The 17235-nt window shown below is 34.1% G+C and overlaps 1 protein-coding gene across 7 annotated transcripts in view; it reads right to left on the bottom strand.

The window, feature by feature from the left end:
- Window positions 1-11540: 11540 nt before the first annotated feature.
- Pcdh7 (protocadherin 7) overlaps window positions 11541-17235 on the bottom strand; it is a 393437-nt gene continuing 387742 nt past the window's right edge. For 4 of the 7 annotated variants that reach the window (XM_076938505.1, XM_076938506.1, XM_034508328.2 and 1 more), the window contains one exon: window positions 11541-15798. In XM_076938505.1, the coding sequence (XP_076794620.1) occupies window positions 15422-15798 (377 nt within the window). In that variant the 3' untranslated portion in view covers window positions 11541-15421. The remainder of the gene's footprint in view (window positions 15799-17235) is intronic. The other 3 variants (XM_076938508.1, XM_076938509.1, XM_076938510.1) reach the window with 2 other exon arrangements.

Below are 17235 nucleotides of genomic sequence, written 5' to 3'. Positions count from 1 at the left end.
GGAAATAACAATTTTCATTTAGAAGGCTGGTTCTGGCCATTTTCAGAGACATCTTTGGAAGTTAGTTGCATTTCTCTATGATGTTATGCTAGTAAGAGATAAAGTTGGGACAGGATCTGGATTTCAAACAAGTACATGTGTTAAAGCTCTTTTAATTGTTATGTTAAAATTACTTTGTTTTTTCTACAGTATTTAATGTAAGTTGTAGTATTGTACACTTTCTAATTGTATTAATGTGTTGAAACCTGGCATATCTGTTATGGTGGTATATCAACCAGCTTTTGTTTGATTGCCCTGAGTATTACAGGACCTTAGTATTCTGAAAAAAAAAACCTTGCAAGTTCTGTAAGTAGTGAGTCAGACTTTAAGCAGAAGTAAGAGGGTAGTGGGCTTGATTATTGCTGGTATAATAGCTTTAATTATATTAATTGCTAGCACCACTGTTTCTGAAATTGCTTTGACACAAGAAGTTAAGACAGTTACTTTTGTTAATCATTTAGCAAAAATTTTATTTTACCAATGTGTTTAGTATACAAGAGGATTTAGGCATTTGGAATAACCGATTGATGCTCTTTATTCAAATTATTGGAAGGAGGTTTAGAGTTTAAGAGTAAGGAGCCATCTTGAGTGTCAGGACAAATACCAATGGATTTGTGTTACTTCTAAAATTCATAATTATAGTCATTATAGTTAGGAAAAAGTTTAAGCACACTTTCAGGGTATTTGGCATAATTCTAACACCTCTCTGGATGGTTTAACTTTGCATAGTGAGATTATAAATTTTAAAAATGCTGCTTTGCTGAGCTTTGATGCTGCAGATACTCCTGATTAAAATTATCCATGGCCTGAGGTTAGTATTTCCATTTTGGTCAAGGTTAAAGAATGGCATATATAGCTTAATTATGCTAGCCCTTTTTGTCCTTGAAATACGTTTATTCCTGCTCATTGTGTTAAAGCTTGTCTCTAACAACATCAACATTTTGGCAGCCAAAGTACATGGCTTGAAACTGAAAATGGACCCCCAGTCAGAGTTATTAAATTAACAGTCTGGAAAACCAAGGACAGATAAGATTCTGCACAGAGCCTTACCAACATATGACAGAATGCATTGCTTTTGATAATGCATATTCTATGATGGGTAAGGAAGGCATTCTTATCAGAACAACCTAAGCAGGCTCAGTTCTTTTTATCAAATAAAAAAGGGGAGATGTTGGAGCTTTGGGGGCTGTTGGCAGGAATATGACATTGGCCAGGGATAAGGAAATAGGCTTCAAGCAGGAATCTGACATTAGGCTAGAACAAAGAAGTAATTTCAGGCAGGAATATAAATCTTAAGCTAGAACAAAGTAGTTTCAAGCATGAAAATGACTTTGGGCTAGGACAGGAAAGTAGGCTCAGATACGTTGGTCATCCTGATAAGCCATTAGAAACTGATCACGGGACTTTGTTTATTGCTTTGCTTGTTCTTTGACAATTTTTGTTTACTGTCTTGCTTGTTCCTTGACTATTTGCATCTATTGTATTGCTTGTTCCTCCAACTCAAATTGACCTTAATACTTGCAGGTAAATAAAATGGTATAAAAGCAAATTAGAAAAAATAAAAAATAAAAATAATAAAAAAGAAAGGAAAACATGATCAAAATGTTTAAGTATGTATGTATGTATGTATGTATGTATGTATGTATGAAACAATGTCAATAAAACAAGATGAAAATTTGCCCAGTCCAAAAAAAGATGAAAATTGCATCATTTAATAAAAAAGACACCACTAAAATAAAATATGACTCTATTTTATTAAACATGATTTGAAACACAAAATGTTATACTATCTTCAATTTTAATTTAATTTTATATTAGTTAATTTTTTTCTTTTAACCCCCAGATCCTTGGGATATATATTATGGCATCCAGTTTAGTGTTTTCCTGGGATCGCTGATTGTGTGAATGAGTGGATCTCTGCATCCATAACTACTTCTTGTAACTTTTTTTCAGCTCATTTCCTTGTGTTTGTTTGTTTTCTCCTATTGTGATGTGTTAGTTTTCGTTTTGTTTTTACAATTCAGTATAGTATAGTATAGTATAGTATAGTATAGTATAGTATAATTTCTTAGAAGCCTTTTTGTTTTCTCATGAAGGACAGAACAGGTTTGGGAAGTCCAGATGGGAGGGGAGAGGAGAAATAATTTAGAGGAGTAGAGGGAGGAGAGAACATAACAATATATATTATGAGAGAAGAAAATTTCTATTTTTGAAAAACTTAACTAATAAAAAAATGTAGCTCAGTGGGAGGAATGCTTGTCATTTGGGGTATGTTTATACAAATATTGGGACTGTATTAAGTTTTCCCCTAAATCAGTTTCCTGTGTTGTAAATTGACCTCCTACAGTATATAGCATTGACTTCATGCTCTCAGATCCAAAACAAAGATGCAAGTAAACAACAACAACAACAATAATAAAAAGAATCTCTGTATTCATCAGCCAAAATAAACCATTTCAAGTTCATTTTCTCAGGTTTTACTTGTTGCTATTTCTTTATTTTTTGTTTTGTTTGTTTTGTTTTTGAAAGTAAATGAAAAGCTGAAAACAGAGACTTGTTTCTGAGGATAAACATAGCAATTGCCAAACTCTGCTGTGGTCTCAGAAAACTAAATACTGGTACAAATTGGGTCACTTTAAAAGTCAGGGTCATGAGGTTTCAAATGGAAATGGGGACTTTATTTGGAACTGGACTAGGAGCCATTACTGTTAAATCCTGGAAAATGATTTGTTTATGTATAGTGTTTGGAGACATGAAACACTCACTTTAAAAGAGATGGGATAATTAATCAGATGGAGAAAAATGTTATTCCAGCATGCATTCAGGGGATCACATGGTGCTTCTGGCTATATTAAGTCAGATTTGCACTGATGATAATAATGCAGAGGAGACAAAAAGGATCAAATTAGTTGAAAATGTTGTGGTTTGGCCAGAAAAGAAGCATGTGAAGCTACGACATATTTGCTTATGAGATTCTATCAAAATGAGAAAGCCAAGAAACTTGTGGGGAGGATAGAATGATGCCTGGAGGGTACCTAATGAATCAGCTGAACACCAGGATTTCCATTTCCAACTTTCATTAGAAAAGAATCTGCCCTCACGATACACACATAGACCACATCAAAAATTGGCTCTCAGCAATTATGTCTTTCTGTTTGTCTGTCAATGCATTCACGAGGCATTGTGCCAATAGATTAAGTAGTACCTGTATGTATAGCTGTACCATATGGGAGTTTGTGAAATTTGTCATTTGACTCAGATTCTAAAGATATGATTCATGAGGCCTTAAGACTTCCAACAAAAGTGCAAAGGAAGTCCCAGGGGTTTGAGCAGGGTGTGATGTGTCGAAGACCCTGAAAGTAGCATCCAAGAGAGGGATGCATGAACATGTGAGAGTGAGAATAAACCTGGATACTTATGTTGTCAACTTGAATCCTTTTGAAATGGGAACATCCAGAGAGCAATTGCCTGGATAGGATTGGCCTGTGGGAGTGTATGTGTAGAATTTTGTGATTTCTATCTGTAGTTGATGCCATCCATGAGAAGGTAGGCTCATGCTGTACAAGACAGGTTGTTGAACTCCTAAGAGTACAGGAGGAGGACACTAAGCAGCTTTTCACATTCTCTGCTTCAATTCCAATCTTCAAAATTTTGCCTTGAGTTTCTATTTGACCTTCTCTGAGTTATGAACTGTATCTAGTACTCAAAAAAACAAAAATAAAAACAAACAAACAAAAAAGAAAACCAATCACCACCAACAACAACAGCAAAACAAAAACTGAAAAAGAATAAAAACAAAAATTCAAACACATAAACAAAGAAAAACAACAACAACAACAAACCCACCATCCTTCCTTTGCTTTTTCTCATGGTATTTTATCACAGGTACAGGAAAGAGAATGATACAAGTGAGGAGTGTAGGAGTTAAAGATGTCAGTCATGTGGTAAAACCTAGAAAAACACTAGATGTTTAATGATAAAAGCACAAGGTAATGGTTATGCCTGCCCATAGTAGCTGTAGAGGGCACAGAGGCAGAGCATCCCAAAGATGCTGAGGCACACATCATTCTACCATGGATCTCAGATGCCAGACTTGGAGCTATTAGGTTACTATGTTTCTTGATGATTTTGTTTGTGTTTTGGTCCTTAACATTGGATATCTATTCTTTCTGAAATAAGCTAAGAGAGAGAGCCACAATTTTTCCAAACCCTTTTATTTTCTTATCACTGATCACAGCAAGGTTCAAAGATTATATGTTGATTGAAGTTCCAATATTTTCTTTTCTCTAGGATGCATCCCACACGAGTTATACAACAAGCAACTGATTATATCTTTCTCATCTTCACATTTCATGAGGAAATGAAGAAATGAAATAATTTAAGAGGAAAAGATAGATGAGCCCATTTACTGCAGTTATAATATGGCTTCATGGGTTTTGTTTTGTTTTATTTTTTTAATCAGATCATCTTATGGCTTTGTTAATGAAGAGAAACCCCATTGAAGGCAAGAGTTGCATTTCTAGCAGACAAATTTTCCTATGCAATTGGAGATGAGTGAGAAGTGAGTCGGTATCATTAAGATCTCACGTTGTAAAATATGCTTTCTAATTTGATTCTTGATCTACAAATTATGCCTTCTCACCCAGTTATAAATGAGCTTTCATATCTATTACAATTAAATCCAGACTATCAGATAAATAAATTTGGCATTCAAAGAATCATCCTAATTTTCCTCAATGGATGGATTCACAATTGTTGGGTGAAATAAATAAATTCTATCTGATGCTAGTCCTTTTAAATCTGCCTGGAAGAATGACTAGCTGTGTGTAGATTCCGTAGCTATGATATGGGGGAGTTCACAGAGATCATACACTTCTTTCTAAGAAGTGTGATGAAAGCAATCAATGCAGATGCTATTTCCAAATTAGCTTCTGGTAATTTGGCTCCCATCCTCTCTCTTGAATCTCTCTTTATATTTGTATCACAGGCTTAAATTAAGCCTGCCTATATTCTTTGTTTACATATCATGCTGCACTTCTTGAAGTGTCAAGATATAAATTGGAGTCTTCATCTTTACTGAGCTCCAAGGTGATGTGACTGACTTGGGCTTGATTACAATAGAGTGATGATTATTTTTCAACCTGTGACAATATCATTATAATCATATGACTTTCATTTATAGTCAAGCAGGAGTGTTTCCCTGATTATTTGGAGCCTTTAAAGCAGGGGATAAAAAAAATACTGGCTGTGGAACACATATAAATTCTAAGCAGAGACAATTTTAAATCATCAATTACATTATTTCTTTTTTATCCACTAAAAAGTGGAGGGAATCAGTGAATTATATCTGGACTATTCTTAGCAATTTAAACAAAGAAGTCAACAAGTAGTAGACTAAACTTTGTTTTATACATCCCAGTAATTGACACAGCATGCAGCATAGTGCAAGTGCAAACAGGACAGACAGCACAGGAGATGCTGAGCTTGTCTTGTGACAGGAGCCCTGCAATTCTCACCTCATTCCCCATCTTTTTTCAAATAGCATCCAGAACTTTCAAAAGTTTTTCAGTATGACAGCATTCTCATTATTCATTTTCTGATGCTTTCACAAATTAATGACATTAAGCCATCCCATGCAACTAAAGAATTTACATTTTATTTTCTTCAATTGTTCTCCCAGACTATTTTACCTAATGAGGATGTCAGCCTGTATCACAGAATAGGTGTAGAATTCATATCCATATTTTGGGGAGTGTATTTCTAGATACTTATCAAAAATCCACTATTCCTAAATAAAACCACATTAAAGTCTTTACAATTTCAGATTGAGGTGGCAGAAATAGTTACATTGGAGAATTCATTTAGAAAATAGACCAGTTTACACACTGTTGTATCTAAATTATCTTCTGGTAGTTAATATTGAGGGTCTTTGTTGCCATCGAATGAGCACTGTAGCAGTGATTAAATCATAAAGGCTTAATTAATTGGTTAACCCATTAATAGATACAAAATCAAGTAGCATTACCTGAGTTTGCTAAAATGTTAGGAGGTTAAATGTATTTGAGGGAAAAAGGTCACTTTCTGCATGCCTAAGAAAATTATACGCTGTCCTCAGAGCCTTTCCACAACTCTCTCTCTCTTGAAGAAAAAGAAGAGAAGAAGAATCAACTTGAAGAAGCTGATTGACTTTTCTTTATCATCATGTGTTAGAGTAAATATGAGCTTTACCCTCTAAAACCAAGACAATATTAATGAGGAAGCTAATCAATGCAGTTATCAGAGTACCCACACATATTTTCTATATGTATGATAACATTTATATTTTAATGATAGTTATTGATTTTTATGAGTATTTTGTGTTTTCCCATTTAAATAAATAATGTAACAGTGCTTGTAAGTATATTTTGTATATGGGTTATTCCTTTTGTGCTAGTTTGATGTGGAAATCTCTGAATTTATTTATCATACCATTTTTGTGATTTGAAGACAGTATGCAATATCACAAGAGATTTATATCATATTTTTGTTTGTATGTATGTTCTGTGTTTGTCATATAATTTCTTTTAGGTAGATTATGAGATGAAATAATTAAATGTTTTATAATTTAAACATTTTTTCCTATCTAATTGAGTTTATTTAAAGAACTGACTCAATATGGGATATTTTTATTTTTTTAAGCGATTATTAAAATATAACACATTGATTACATACAATTTTGAAAACACAAAACCAAAAACAAACAAATTAAAACCTCACCTGGCTCATGCTGCTAAACTCATCATTGCATTGTTATTGTGTGACTTTTACGCTGTAGTTGCAAATAGTCATGGTTTTTTTTCTCAATAAATCGAACTATCTATGATACTTCAGTAGAAACGTTTTCTCTGGAAATTTTCTAGAAAAATAAAATCTCCTACAACTAAAGCTAACTGAACAGTTCCAGAATATGATAATTTATCTACCTGGGGCAAAGGTAATAATCTAATGGCCTTCGGGATCAGCAGCATTTGTCTCTCATGGAGTCCATCTCTGTGGAAAAGAGCTATTGCAGTATGCTACAACTGTACTGCAGGCTCTGCAAAAGAATTCATATATATGCAGGTGTTAAAACTCTAAATAAATAATCTAGCTAATGACTTTACTTCTTGGCTTCTTTTGAATATTTTTCACCACCACTTCCATTATAAAAATGGACTATAAAATGGTTTATATATGTGGTCAAAATTTATAACAACCCCAAAAGCTGTAATCTAATGTTCCATGTAATTTTGTAGGGAAAATTCTTAGAAATACTGATACAGTTCTATCTAGTTCTTTCTCATTTGACTAAGTCTAAATGGTTATAATGCACTTTCAAATAAATTGCCAAAATAAAATATTTTATTTTTCTCTCTCTCCCTTTAAATTTATTTTTATATACAGTTGTTTTTTTAGTGGACTATTTTTAAAATTAGGAATACTAATTAACACTTCTATTTTTCAAATCCCATTCTAATCATCATGATTATATATCTACCATTACTCTGTGGACCTTTATCTTTTTTGTGACCTTTCTCTTAATTAATCATTTTAGTTATAACTTTTAGTGGAAAAATAGCACTGAACATCACAAGTGAGCTATAATGTTCACTCATCATCACTTGAAACTATGTTGGACAAATTTTTATGTTTATTAACTATTAACCAATTTCTTTCTATATCTTCCCTTGGGACGTTCAAGAAGGAGACAAAGTTATTTATGCATGATTCATGCATATGAAATTCAACCCAGGAATAAGATGTCCATTTAGCAAATAAATACAACAGGAAGCAACAAAGTTAGAATTTGCAAAGGAAATACATATATTTCTAGCTATGCATGTTTTAGCATTCCTATCATTTCCTTATTTCCTGCAGCTTATAAAATTCATATTATCTTGCTTAATCAACTTCATGCAGTTTATAAACAAATATTGGAGAAGGGAATAAAGATTAAGAGAAAATAAACAAATGCAAGTTTAGTTACTCTTCCAGCTCCTTCCTGGAGCTCAAGAAGTTGATGTTCTGAATTTCCTTCAAAATAAAACAGATTGCAGTGCAAGTCACTTGGTGCTGGGCTAGCTGCTAACATTAGTTCAGTATACTAAAAAACTAGGTTTGCTTTACAAAGAAGAAACAAAGAACACAACAAACAACTATGCAAGTATAAAATCAGTCTTAAAAATGCAGGAAGTGGAGGGTGAGGGACCACTAAAGAAAATACAGTAAAACTCCATAAAATGTTTCTGTATGAAATTAGCTGGTTCAAGAAAAAACAAACAAACCAACAAAAGCACAAAACAATTTTAGGCCCTCAAAATTATGTGATGGACTTTGACATTTTGTTTAAGTTATATATATATGTGTGTGTGTGTGTGTGTATGTGTGTGTGTGTATGTTTGTGTGTGTGTGTATACATATACATATATACATATATACACACACACATATATATGTGTATACACACACACACACATATATATGTGTATACACACACACAGACACACACACACAAACATACACACACACACACACACATATATATATATTTTGTTGTCATGAATGTGAGACAAATTACCACTGCCCTGGTATGTTGAACAATGTTCAGAAAAAAAAAAAAAACTTTCGCAGTAGTGTCACTTTTAATCACAGAACTTGGGAGGCAAAAGCAGGTGGATCTCTGTGAGTCTGAGGCTAGCCTGGGCTACAGAGTGAGTTCCAGATCAGCCAAGGATACACAGAAAAACCCAGTCTCTGAAAAACTAAACAAAACAAAACGAAAAGAAATTGTTGTCATTTACATACTTAGTATTCCACCACTCAAATTCCTGTCCTATCCATGGACTATTTAGAGAAATACGAAGTTTCTTCTCCTCAGTGTAGGATATCATATAAAAGTATTGTGATAGCTATGTAAGTCCTTAAATGGATGGATATATCAATATGGGTAGAAATGTGTGTTTACATTTTTATTGTAATTTTTAAAATGTTTAATGATCATAAAAATCTACCTCCTTGTATGACCCAAATAATATCTACAGATTCTAGATACTTTAATAAATCCCACAAAAACACTTCACAAACTGTAATACACTATTAACACAATGGCCTGTAAGCACACCTTCGTGCTGATATTCAAGGTGGCAGTGGTAAATCTACCTTTAGTCTTAGAACCAACACCATGAAGTGTTTCTTTTTTCTCTTTAGATTTCTATGTGTGTATGTGTGTACGTGTGCATGTGCGTGTGTGTGTGTGTGTGTGTGTGTGTGTGTGTGTCCTTATGTCTACAGATATCTAAGAAGGCCAGACATTCCTGTAGCTAAATTACATTCTGGGAGTCTAACTTTGGGCTTCTGCAAAGGCCCTAAGGGGGTCTTAACTACCAAGCCATCCACTCAGGCCCACCAGATCGCTATGTTAGCCTACACTGTGTTCATATATCTTTCTAAAGCACTTCACTATATATCTGAGAGTTGTTGTTTTGTTTTAAAATATTATTATCATGAGGCTACGACTTCATGGTAAAATTATACACAATGGCCTGTGAGCACATCTTCATGCTGACGTTCAAGACGGCAGTGGTAAATCTACCTTTAGTCTTAGAAGCAACCCAAACTTTTCAAATACTAAGTTGAGTATTGAAAAGTACATGGTGGTTTGTTTTCTACAAGCTGTACTAATATTTAGTTCTCCTCTTAGAGCCACAGAAAGTCAGATGGATTGGCAAGCCATTGCTTCCCTCATTACATCCTGAAGTACATTTCCTCATTAGACTTCATTCAATTTCCTTATTTAGAGGAGGAAGATTGCCAATCAAAGTCAAATCACCAGGATATCGGGGTATGAATCTTTCTAAGTTAACTCTTTGTACTGTAGTAAGGTGGTATATACTTCCCATACTGTACCCAGAAAATAGTTCCTCAAGCCTCAGGGCTGGAAGAACGGTAATTACTTGGGATTAGAGAAGCCAGTTGTTTGAACTGTATTGAGTTCACGATAAAATAGTATTTTTATAGTTAAAAACATGAACTTCAAACAAATGCGAATAGAAACATTAGAACATTAGAGGATGATAAATGATGTAAAGATATATAATAGGTGGTGAATAATAAAAAAAGCAAAGGTAAAGATTTTATTTCTATTTTCAAATTATTTTTCCCATACCTCACATGATATATATTTTAAGTTTTCAAAGATTTTTTTTGAGACAAGGTTTCTCTCTGTAGCCCTGGCTGTCCTGGAACTCACTCTGTACACCAGGCTGGCCTCTAACTCAGAAATCTGCTTGCCTCTGCCTCCCAAGTGCTGGGATTAAAGGCGTGCACCACCACTGCCTGGCTTTAATGATATTCTAATTGTCTTTGACTTGAACTAAATACAATAATTTTTGTCATCTAGGAATATATATCTATGGAATAACATAATATATTAAGTCCTAAGTTTGATTTCCCCAGAGTACAAAACAACAAAATAAATGTTAATATTCCTATATAAGATGTATTATGACTTGGAGTTGATTTGATTTGAGTGTGAAATTTTTGTAAGTACCAATGGAGGGAAAATCCTTGTTAAAGTATCTTTTAAAAATATTTTTTTGTGTGTGTAAAGTATGAGACTTTAAGACTAGCTGTGTCACTGGCCCAGGAATATCAAGATTGAAAAATACAAATTCCATTCTACTATCAAGGAATGTAATGTGCTATTACATGTGATAGGAGAACAAAGATCCTTTTGACCTCAGATCTCTAGGATAGGCAGGAATGTTAAGCACATATGACTGTCCTCTTAAAGGAATGAACCTAAAACCTCTTCTACTGAGACAGCTTGAAGTGATTAATTGCCTGGTGATTTGTGTTGCTTGTTGGGGCAGGTCATATCAAGCTCCTATAAACCCAGAGGTAGCTAGTAATCTAAACGACTTTTACAGAGAAGTGCTTCCTGGCTCTCACAACCAGTACTGGAAGTGACTAAAAGCCCAAATGACTTCTACTCTTTCTGAATGATAGAGAGCAGGGTAGAGTCTTCTTTAGATCCTTAAACTAGTACAGATAGCTTATCTCTAGAACCCATCTTTTTGGAATAAATGACATGTACCCTGAGTTGAGTTTTGGTGTAATTATACTTTCTTGTGTACCAGGGATTGTCACTGCTGGATACTTCCTTCCAATTTACACTATTTTCAAATGTGGTGGGAATAAACATCTGGCATCAGACTCTCTAAAAGGCTTGGTCCTGGTTGACAAAGTCAATCAGAACTGAGTTTTCATTCTCTCCTTTTGTTTCCTTACCTGACCCTTGCAGAGACCTCCAACACATGCTTCACTCTAAATCCTCAATTACCATCCGATCATTTGCCTTGGTTTACCTTAACCTAGCAGAAAGCAATGCATATTAAATCAAAATGATACGGGCACTCAGTCACTATTTTTTTCCTTCCAAAACAGAATTCCCTTTTAACTGAGAAACACACTTACAAGTGTGAAACCATTTGATCATGTTATATTTTAATTTGTAAAGACAAAAATGACAAGCAATTTATTTACATAAAACTGTACAAAAGCAAATTAAATTATGTAAAGTATTTCATAAATAGTTGGACGAGTGTTTAATACATTTCGCCATGTTTAGCAAAGTCGCGTGCATAGTGACATAATCAATGATGATTAATTGTTCTCTGCTTCACTATCAACATCCAAGTAGCAGAACAATAGTCAATGATTAACATTACAAACAGATCGTACCACACGGAATGCAAGTGCTTCAAAATGTAGGAAAAGTTGTCTGAAAGTAAACCCTAGGTAGCTGAACGAATGATGCCGCATCCAGATGTCACATATACAACGCCTGGGTCACTAGCTTTCTCATATCCCTGATGAACTTTGCTCCTTTAGTTTATTATTTTAAGGAGGCAACTATTTATTTACTACTGATCTAACCTATCATTTGAAATGTCATAGGTCTTAAGATTTTACACAACTGTTTTAAGATGGCTGTTTGATTCCTGGCAGTTTCTTTCTGGCCTGTGTATTTCACTTTGTATTTTCCTCTAACTTGGCCTCCCAGGGTAGCCTTTCAGGCAAACATCCTTTGTATCACCTTAGTTTTCTCTCTCATAAAAATAATGCCTCCTTCATTTTCTGAAACTCAGGCAACAGGCCAGTTTAAAAAAAAAAAAAAGAACGAAAATCAGACAACAATGCTCTCTCGAGATTCAAACAGAGTAGTCAATTTTAGACAGATGCTACAGACATATAAATACACACACATTTGTATAATTACTCAATTTGTAAATGTGACCTAATGTATTATCATGCAGAAGTCCACTTGAGAGTCTGTGTACAGAAAATGAAGAAAGTTTATATACTGTACAACCAAAAATGAAAACCCAGCTAAAAAGAGAGAAAACAAAAATCAAAACTTCTAAATCAATATTCTACTTTGCAAAAAGGATTGATTTCACCCCTGATAGTATTTCCCTGTGTGATTCTATAACCAATGATTTCACTGTCCAGTGAGATTTAAGCAGCCCCATATTAATGCCTGAATCTTATCTTATGAATGAACAATATTTAAGACTGACTGGTCCATTATCTGAGTTTGTCAGAAGGCAAAGGTTTAATATATTATTTATTCTCAGAAAATAAACATGGGTAAATATACAGGATCAAAAAAGTTGGGAATAGCCCATTTCCCCTCATTATCCAAACCCAACAACCGCTCATTTTTTTGTTTCTTTGTTGTTTGCTTGTTTGTTTACCATAACAAGAGGTATAAAAGGCACAGTTGCTTATTTTGCATTCACTCATTTATTTATTTTTTTTGTTTTTATTTTTTTTCAAAAGCACTCTATATATGGAGTGGCACCAGATTTAACCTAGTCAAAATAAAAGTCATACAAACACAAAATATATTTCTGTGTCATGCCAGCTCATTATATAATAAACATGTTATGATAACTAATTCTACTAGAATTATTTCGAATACTTACAGTACACTGAATTTTATTCTTTCACATCCATTTTAGTTCTAAAGAGAGGTTCACACGTTAAAGAACAATGACATGACTACCCGGCATGTGGTGCAAACATCATCGTGGAATGTGGATTGAATAAATCTGTAGGTCCAGTGTGACCTGTATTAGCTTTATAAACAACCAAAGGATTTTAAGAGTGAAATGAGCTATCTAGTGGCTTCAAGTGTCCCATGAAAGAAAGAAAATATGCATATAAAAAAGTGTTGAACATCAGTGTTATGCAATTATTTCCTCTGTAACGTGCAAGAAAAATATGTATACATTTTCATAAGTATCTTTAGAAGTATTTCGTCTTAATAGGTACTTACAGATTATACAAGGCAGAACTGCTTGAATGCAGTTTCCTAACAAAGTTCTAGAATTTCATCTTTCCATAGTGTAAATAATAACCAAACATGAGCATGTTCAATTATTGGTATTTTAGTTCAATGTTTTTTATATCAATTACATCTGTTTTTCATTCTACCTATTATACATAAACTAACATCAAAATGAAAATTTCACTTTAAGAAAGAGCATAAGGAAATGATCCCAAAAGACCCACCAGAGAAATGTTCCTCAAAGATAAGTATTTTGATGACCTACAGTGAATTATCAACCTATAGTCTTGATTTCTTCACCTTATAGTCTAAGAAAATCTGAAAAGCAGGAAACTGTCCAGAGCTACAGTGTCTCTACAGCTTTGTAGCCATCAAGGCTACAGTTTAACCAAGTAACTAGCATTTGGTGATGAGAACTCTTGCTCTCTTTACCTGTCATCCCCTATATTGTCCATGGATTGTCACATTCATCTGAATGTCCCAGCTCAAATTTCAGTTTTCTTAAATCATCTTGCATAGAGCAAAGCATTCAAAATCTGCATATTCTGTATCTCTTGAAAAAAAACTATACATTTTCCAACTTTGAGATGCATATATTATGTTAAATAAAATATTGTCCAGAATTCATTCTTTCATGTTCAGAGATTGTTTAAGACGCACATTGAATAAGATTCAAATTACATTAATGACAAGTCAATTCAAGTGTTATGTTGTTTAAATGTTTGAGTCTCAAAATGTTTCTGTACTGCACAGGATTTGAAATCAATGCACTTGTGTTTTGACCAAGTGAAAAATGCAATTATAATTAGAAATGATAATAAGATCACCAAGAACAGCTGGGATCCCAAAGTGACAATAGGAGACTTCATGAAATCATATTCCAGTGTGTCTTTTTGTATCTCACTATGCATCAATATGACATTAAAATGTAGATTCTTCCCTGACTATAACACATGAGAGTAGACCTGGGCTTGGACCAGTTGCTTATTATAAGACAACACATGTGTCTTATTAGTTCTTTCATTTTCTGAGTATTTAACTAAAGTTCATTTTAAAAAGAAGACTTTTTCTGGAAGAAGAGTTAATATAAAACCAACTAGCATCTGAGTGTTTCTGTGTGTGCACAGGTTTGGTTCCTTCTGTTGTTTACTGGATCTCTACGCCAAGACCAAATCAGTTTTATTATTTCCCTGATCTGCCATGTGATCTTTGGCCTCATAATGACATAAGACTTAAAGTTCCTTCATGAGTAATTCTATCCCAAAACATACTTTTACAAATTATAATTCATCTAATTGTTTTTGTCAAAACTGGGTGAGTATATTCTGTGAATGTATGGAACAGAAGTTAATGCCTTTGACCTGAAAGTAACAATATATGGCAGCTTGGAACTGCATTCTTCTACTGAGTTTCAATTTGAACTGTTTATTATTAAAGCTGCTGTCATCCTAAATTACTTTTTCAAAGAGTCCTTTATATAAGGACTGTACCATTAAAAAGATTTTATTAATTCCAATGGGCTGACTTTAGCAATAATAAACCATTGATAGTCTGTAGTATATTTTTAACCCATCCTTCTTTTATTAACAAGCCAGATGACACTCAAACAAATCAAAGTGACCAAAAATCATGCTTCAGATTAGGGATAATGAGAGTGTATTATGTTCTGCTAATCAGACTTGTTACCATGAAAAGAACTTGCAACCATCTTTTATTGTTGTTGTTGTTGTTTTGTTGTTATTTGGGTTTGAGGAGGGGTAAGGAAAAGAGGGTGGGTTGTTGGGGATCCGTGAAGGTGTAGACATGCAAGTGACAAGAATGGATTCTACTTTGTACACTGTCATCAGGCAAACAGTAACACTAAAGGCCTGATTTGGAGGCAGAAGTGGCAGGCAAAGCTTTGTCTCTTTGGTAGCCCCCTCTTTGTGATTAAATGGTTTTACTTAGTAATGTTTTTGCCCCTAACTCTCCTCGTACATGAAAAGAACTTTGATGTTGTTCCTTGGCAACCTACAGATAAACTTCTCTTCTAGTGAGAGTGCTGACAGGAGATGGCTTATATTCCCCTGTTTTTGTTAAAGGGATATCCTCAGGGTTGGCTTCCTCATTTTTGCTGAAACTAGCTGCACTGAAGGTCTCATAGGATGAGGTCAACTTTTTGTTCAGGAGGTTTCTGTTGCGGTCACCCATGATGGCAGCCTCGCCATTGGCCAGCTTTTCTTGGCTTCCTCGTTCATCAACAGGCATGAAAGTGGAGAGTTTGGGCTGGCTCTTCTTCCTCTCTGGGGAAGTGCGCACTGGCATCCAGCAGGAGTCTGAATGGCCATACTCATCACATTCACGGGTGCACTTGCCAGTCAGCGCTACATCCGGAAGAGGCCTTGAATCTGAAATTCAAGAAGCAGCCATTAGTGTCGAACGTACACCAACAGGCTTTCCTGATACATACGAGCCTGATACAAATCACTCCACAGAATAGTACTTATTTCATGTATAGTAAAGATAAGGTTTTGCAGAAATAGAAACTACAGAAGATAGAACAGGAGAAATGGTAATTTAAGTATGTAAAATAGCCAGATATATATTCATTTGGTGTATTTTACAGAGCCATGAAGATACTTTCAAGTGTTAAGTGCATATGTATATTTCAATGGATATAAATTTTCCACCTATACAAGAAAAATTATTAATTCTGAAAGGATAATTTTCCGTATCTATATGTTATCTCATAAATAGTGTGCTGTTGCCAATTGGATTACATTCACTTATGCATTATTCATATATATGCGAATAGGCAGAACCTTATATTTAAAATACATTTTAAGATCCAAGTGTGACTGAGAAGTAGATTCTCAACTGACAGTACATTGGTATAAAGTACGAAAGCAACGTACAAGCAAGTTAAAGATCTAAGCACATTAACAATAGCACGTAGAGTTCCACCCTGCCCACCCTCCACCCTCTATCACTGTGACAGATGACCTAATGTGTGTGGTAAGACAGTGCCTGTGTGTTACATGGAAGTATATTCACAAATGTGCTTGCTGAATGGGAATATGAAACATAATGTATTGAGTAAGTCTGCTTAAGTCATAAATGACTGATGGAATTATGTAAGTTTCTAATTAATGTTGTTTATCAAAGGAATGGAAAAATTTATTCCATTTCCAACAAGCTAAGTCACTTCTGCAGAGTTCTTAGAGATTGAGATTAAATATTACAGTCAAGAATTACTGCTATGCATGAATAAAATCATGATATGTAATTATAAACTTTTCTTAGAATTAAAAATTTATTTACTGCTCTTACTATTTTTTTAGAGAAAGAGACAGAGACTTGTTCTACTACCACAACAGATTCTAAGCCAATCACCTGTAGGGCTTTATTTAATGTATTTCAGAGTTTAGTATACTACTCGTAAAAACACAATAAGTTATCACCTCAATAAATATCATATGAGTATGAAATTACTACAACTTGGGACTTAAAAGTAATCCAATTCTGATGTCTACACTACATGTATACTCATAAAAAATAAGTTGCATATGTATAATGCAAAGTAGTTTAGCTTCAAAATGAGAGAGCTATTTACATGAGTTCCAGTATCGTTTAAGTTTCACATTGCCAAATGTCATAAATAAACACTCCTCAATCATTTGTTTACCTTTATTCCTTTATGGATGGATTACTGGATTATGTAATTATTCATTATAGCTTTTCATGCTACTATTTGACTTCTGGATGAACAAATCCTTTAACTTCAATAGTTAAATATAGTGAACATGATTGAGGGTGTCTAGATAGATATTCCAGCATTTAAGAGC

This window comes from Arvicanthis niloticus, chromosome 7 (assembly GCF_011762505.2).
Source record: "Arvicanthis niloticus isolate mArvNil1 chromosome 7, mArvNil1.pat.X, whole genome shotgun sequence".
Lineage (NCBI taxonomy): Eukaryota > Metazoa > Chordata > Mammalia > Rodentia > Muridae > Arvicanthis > Arvicanthis niloticus.
Note: the sequence above shows the minus strand (reverse complement) of the source record. Positions and strands in the feature narration are given on the sequence as shown.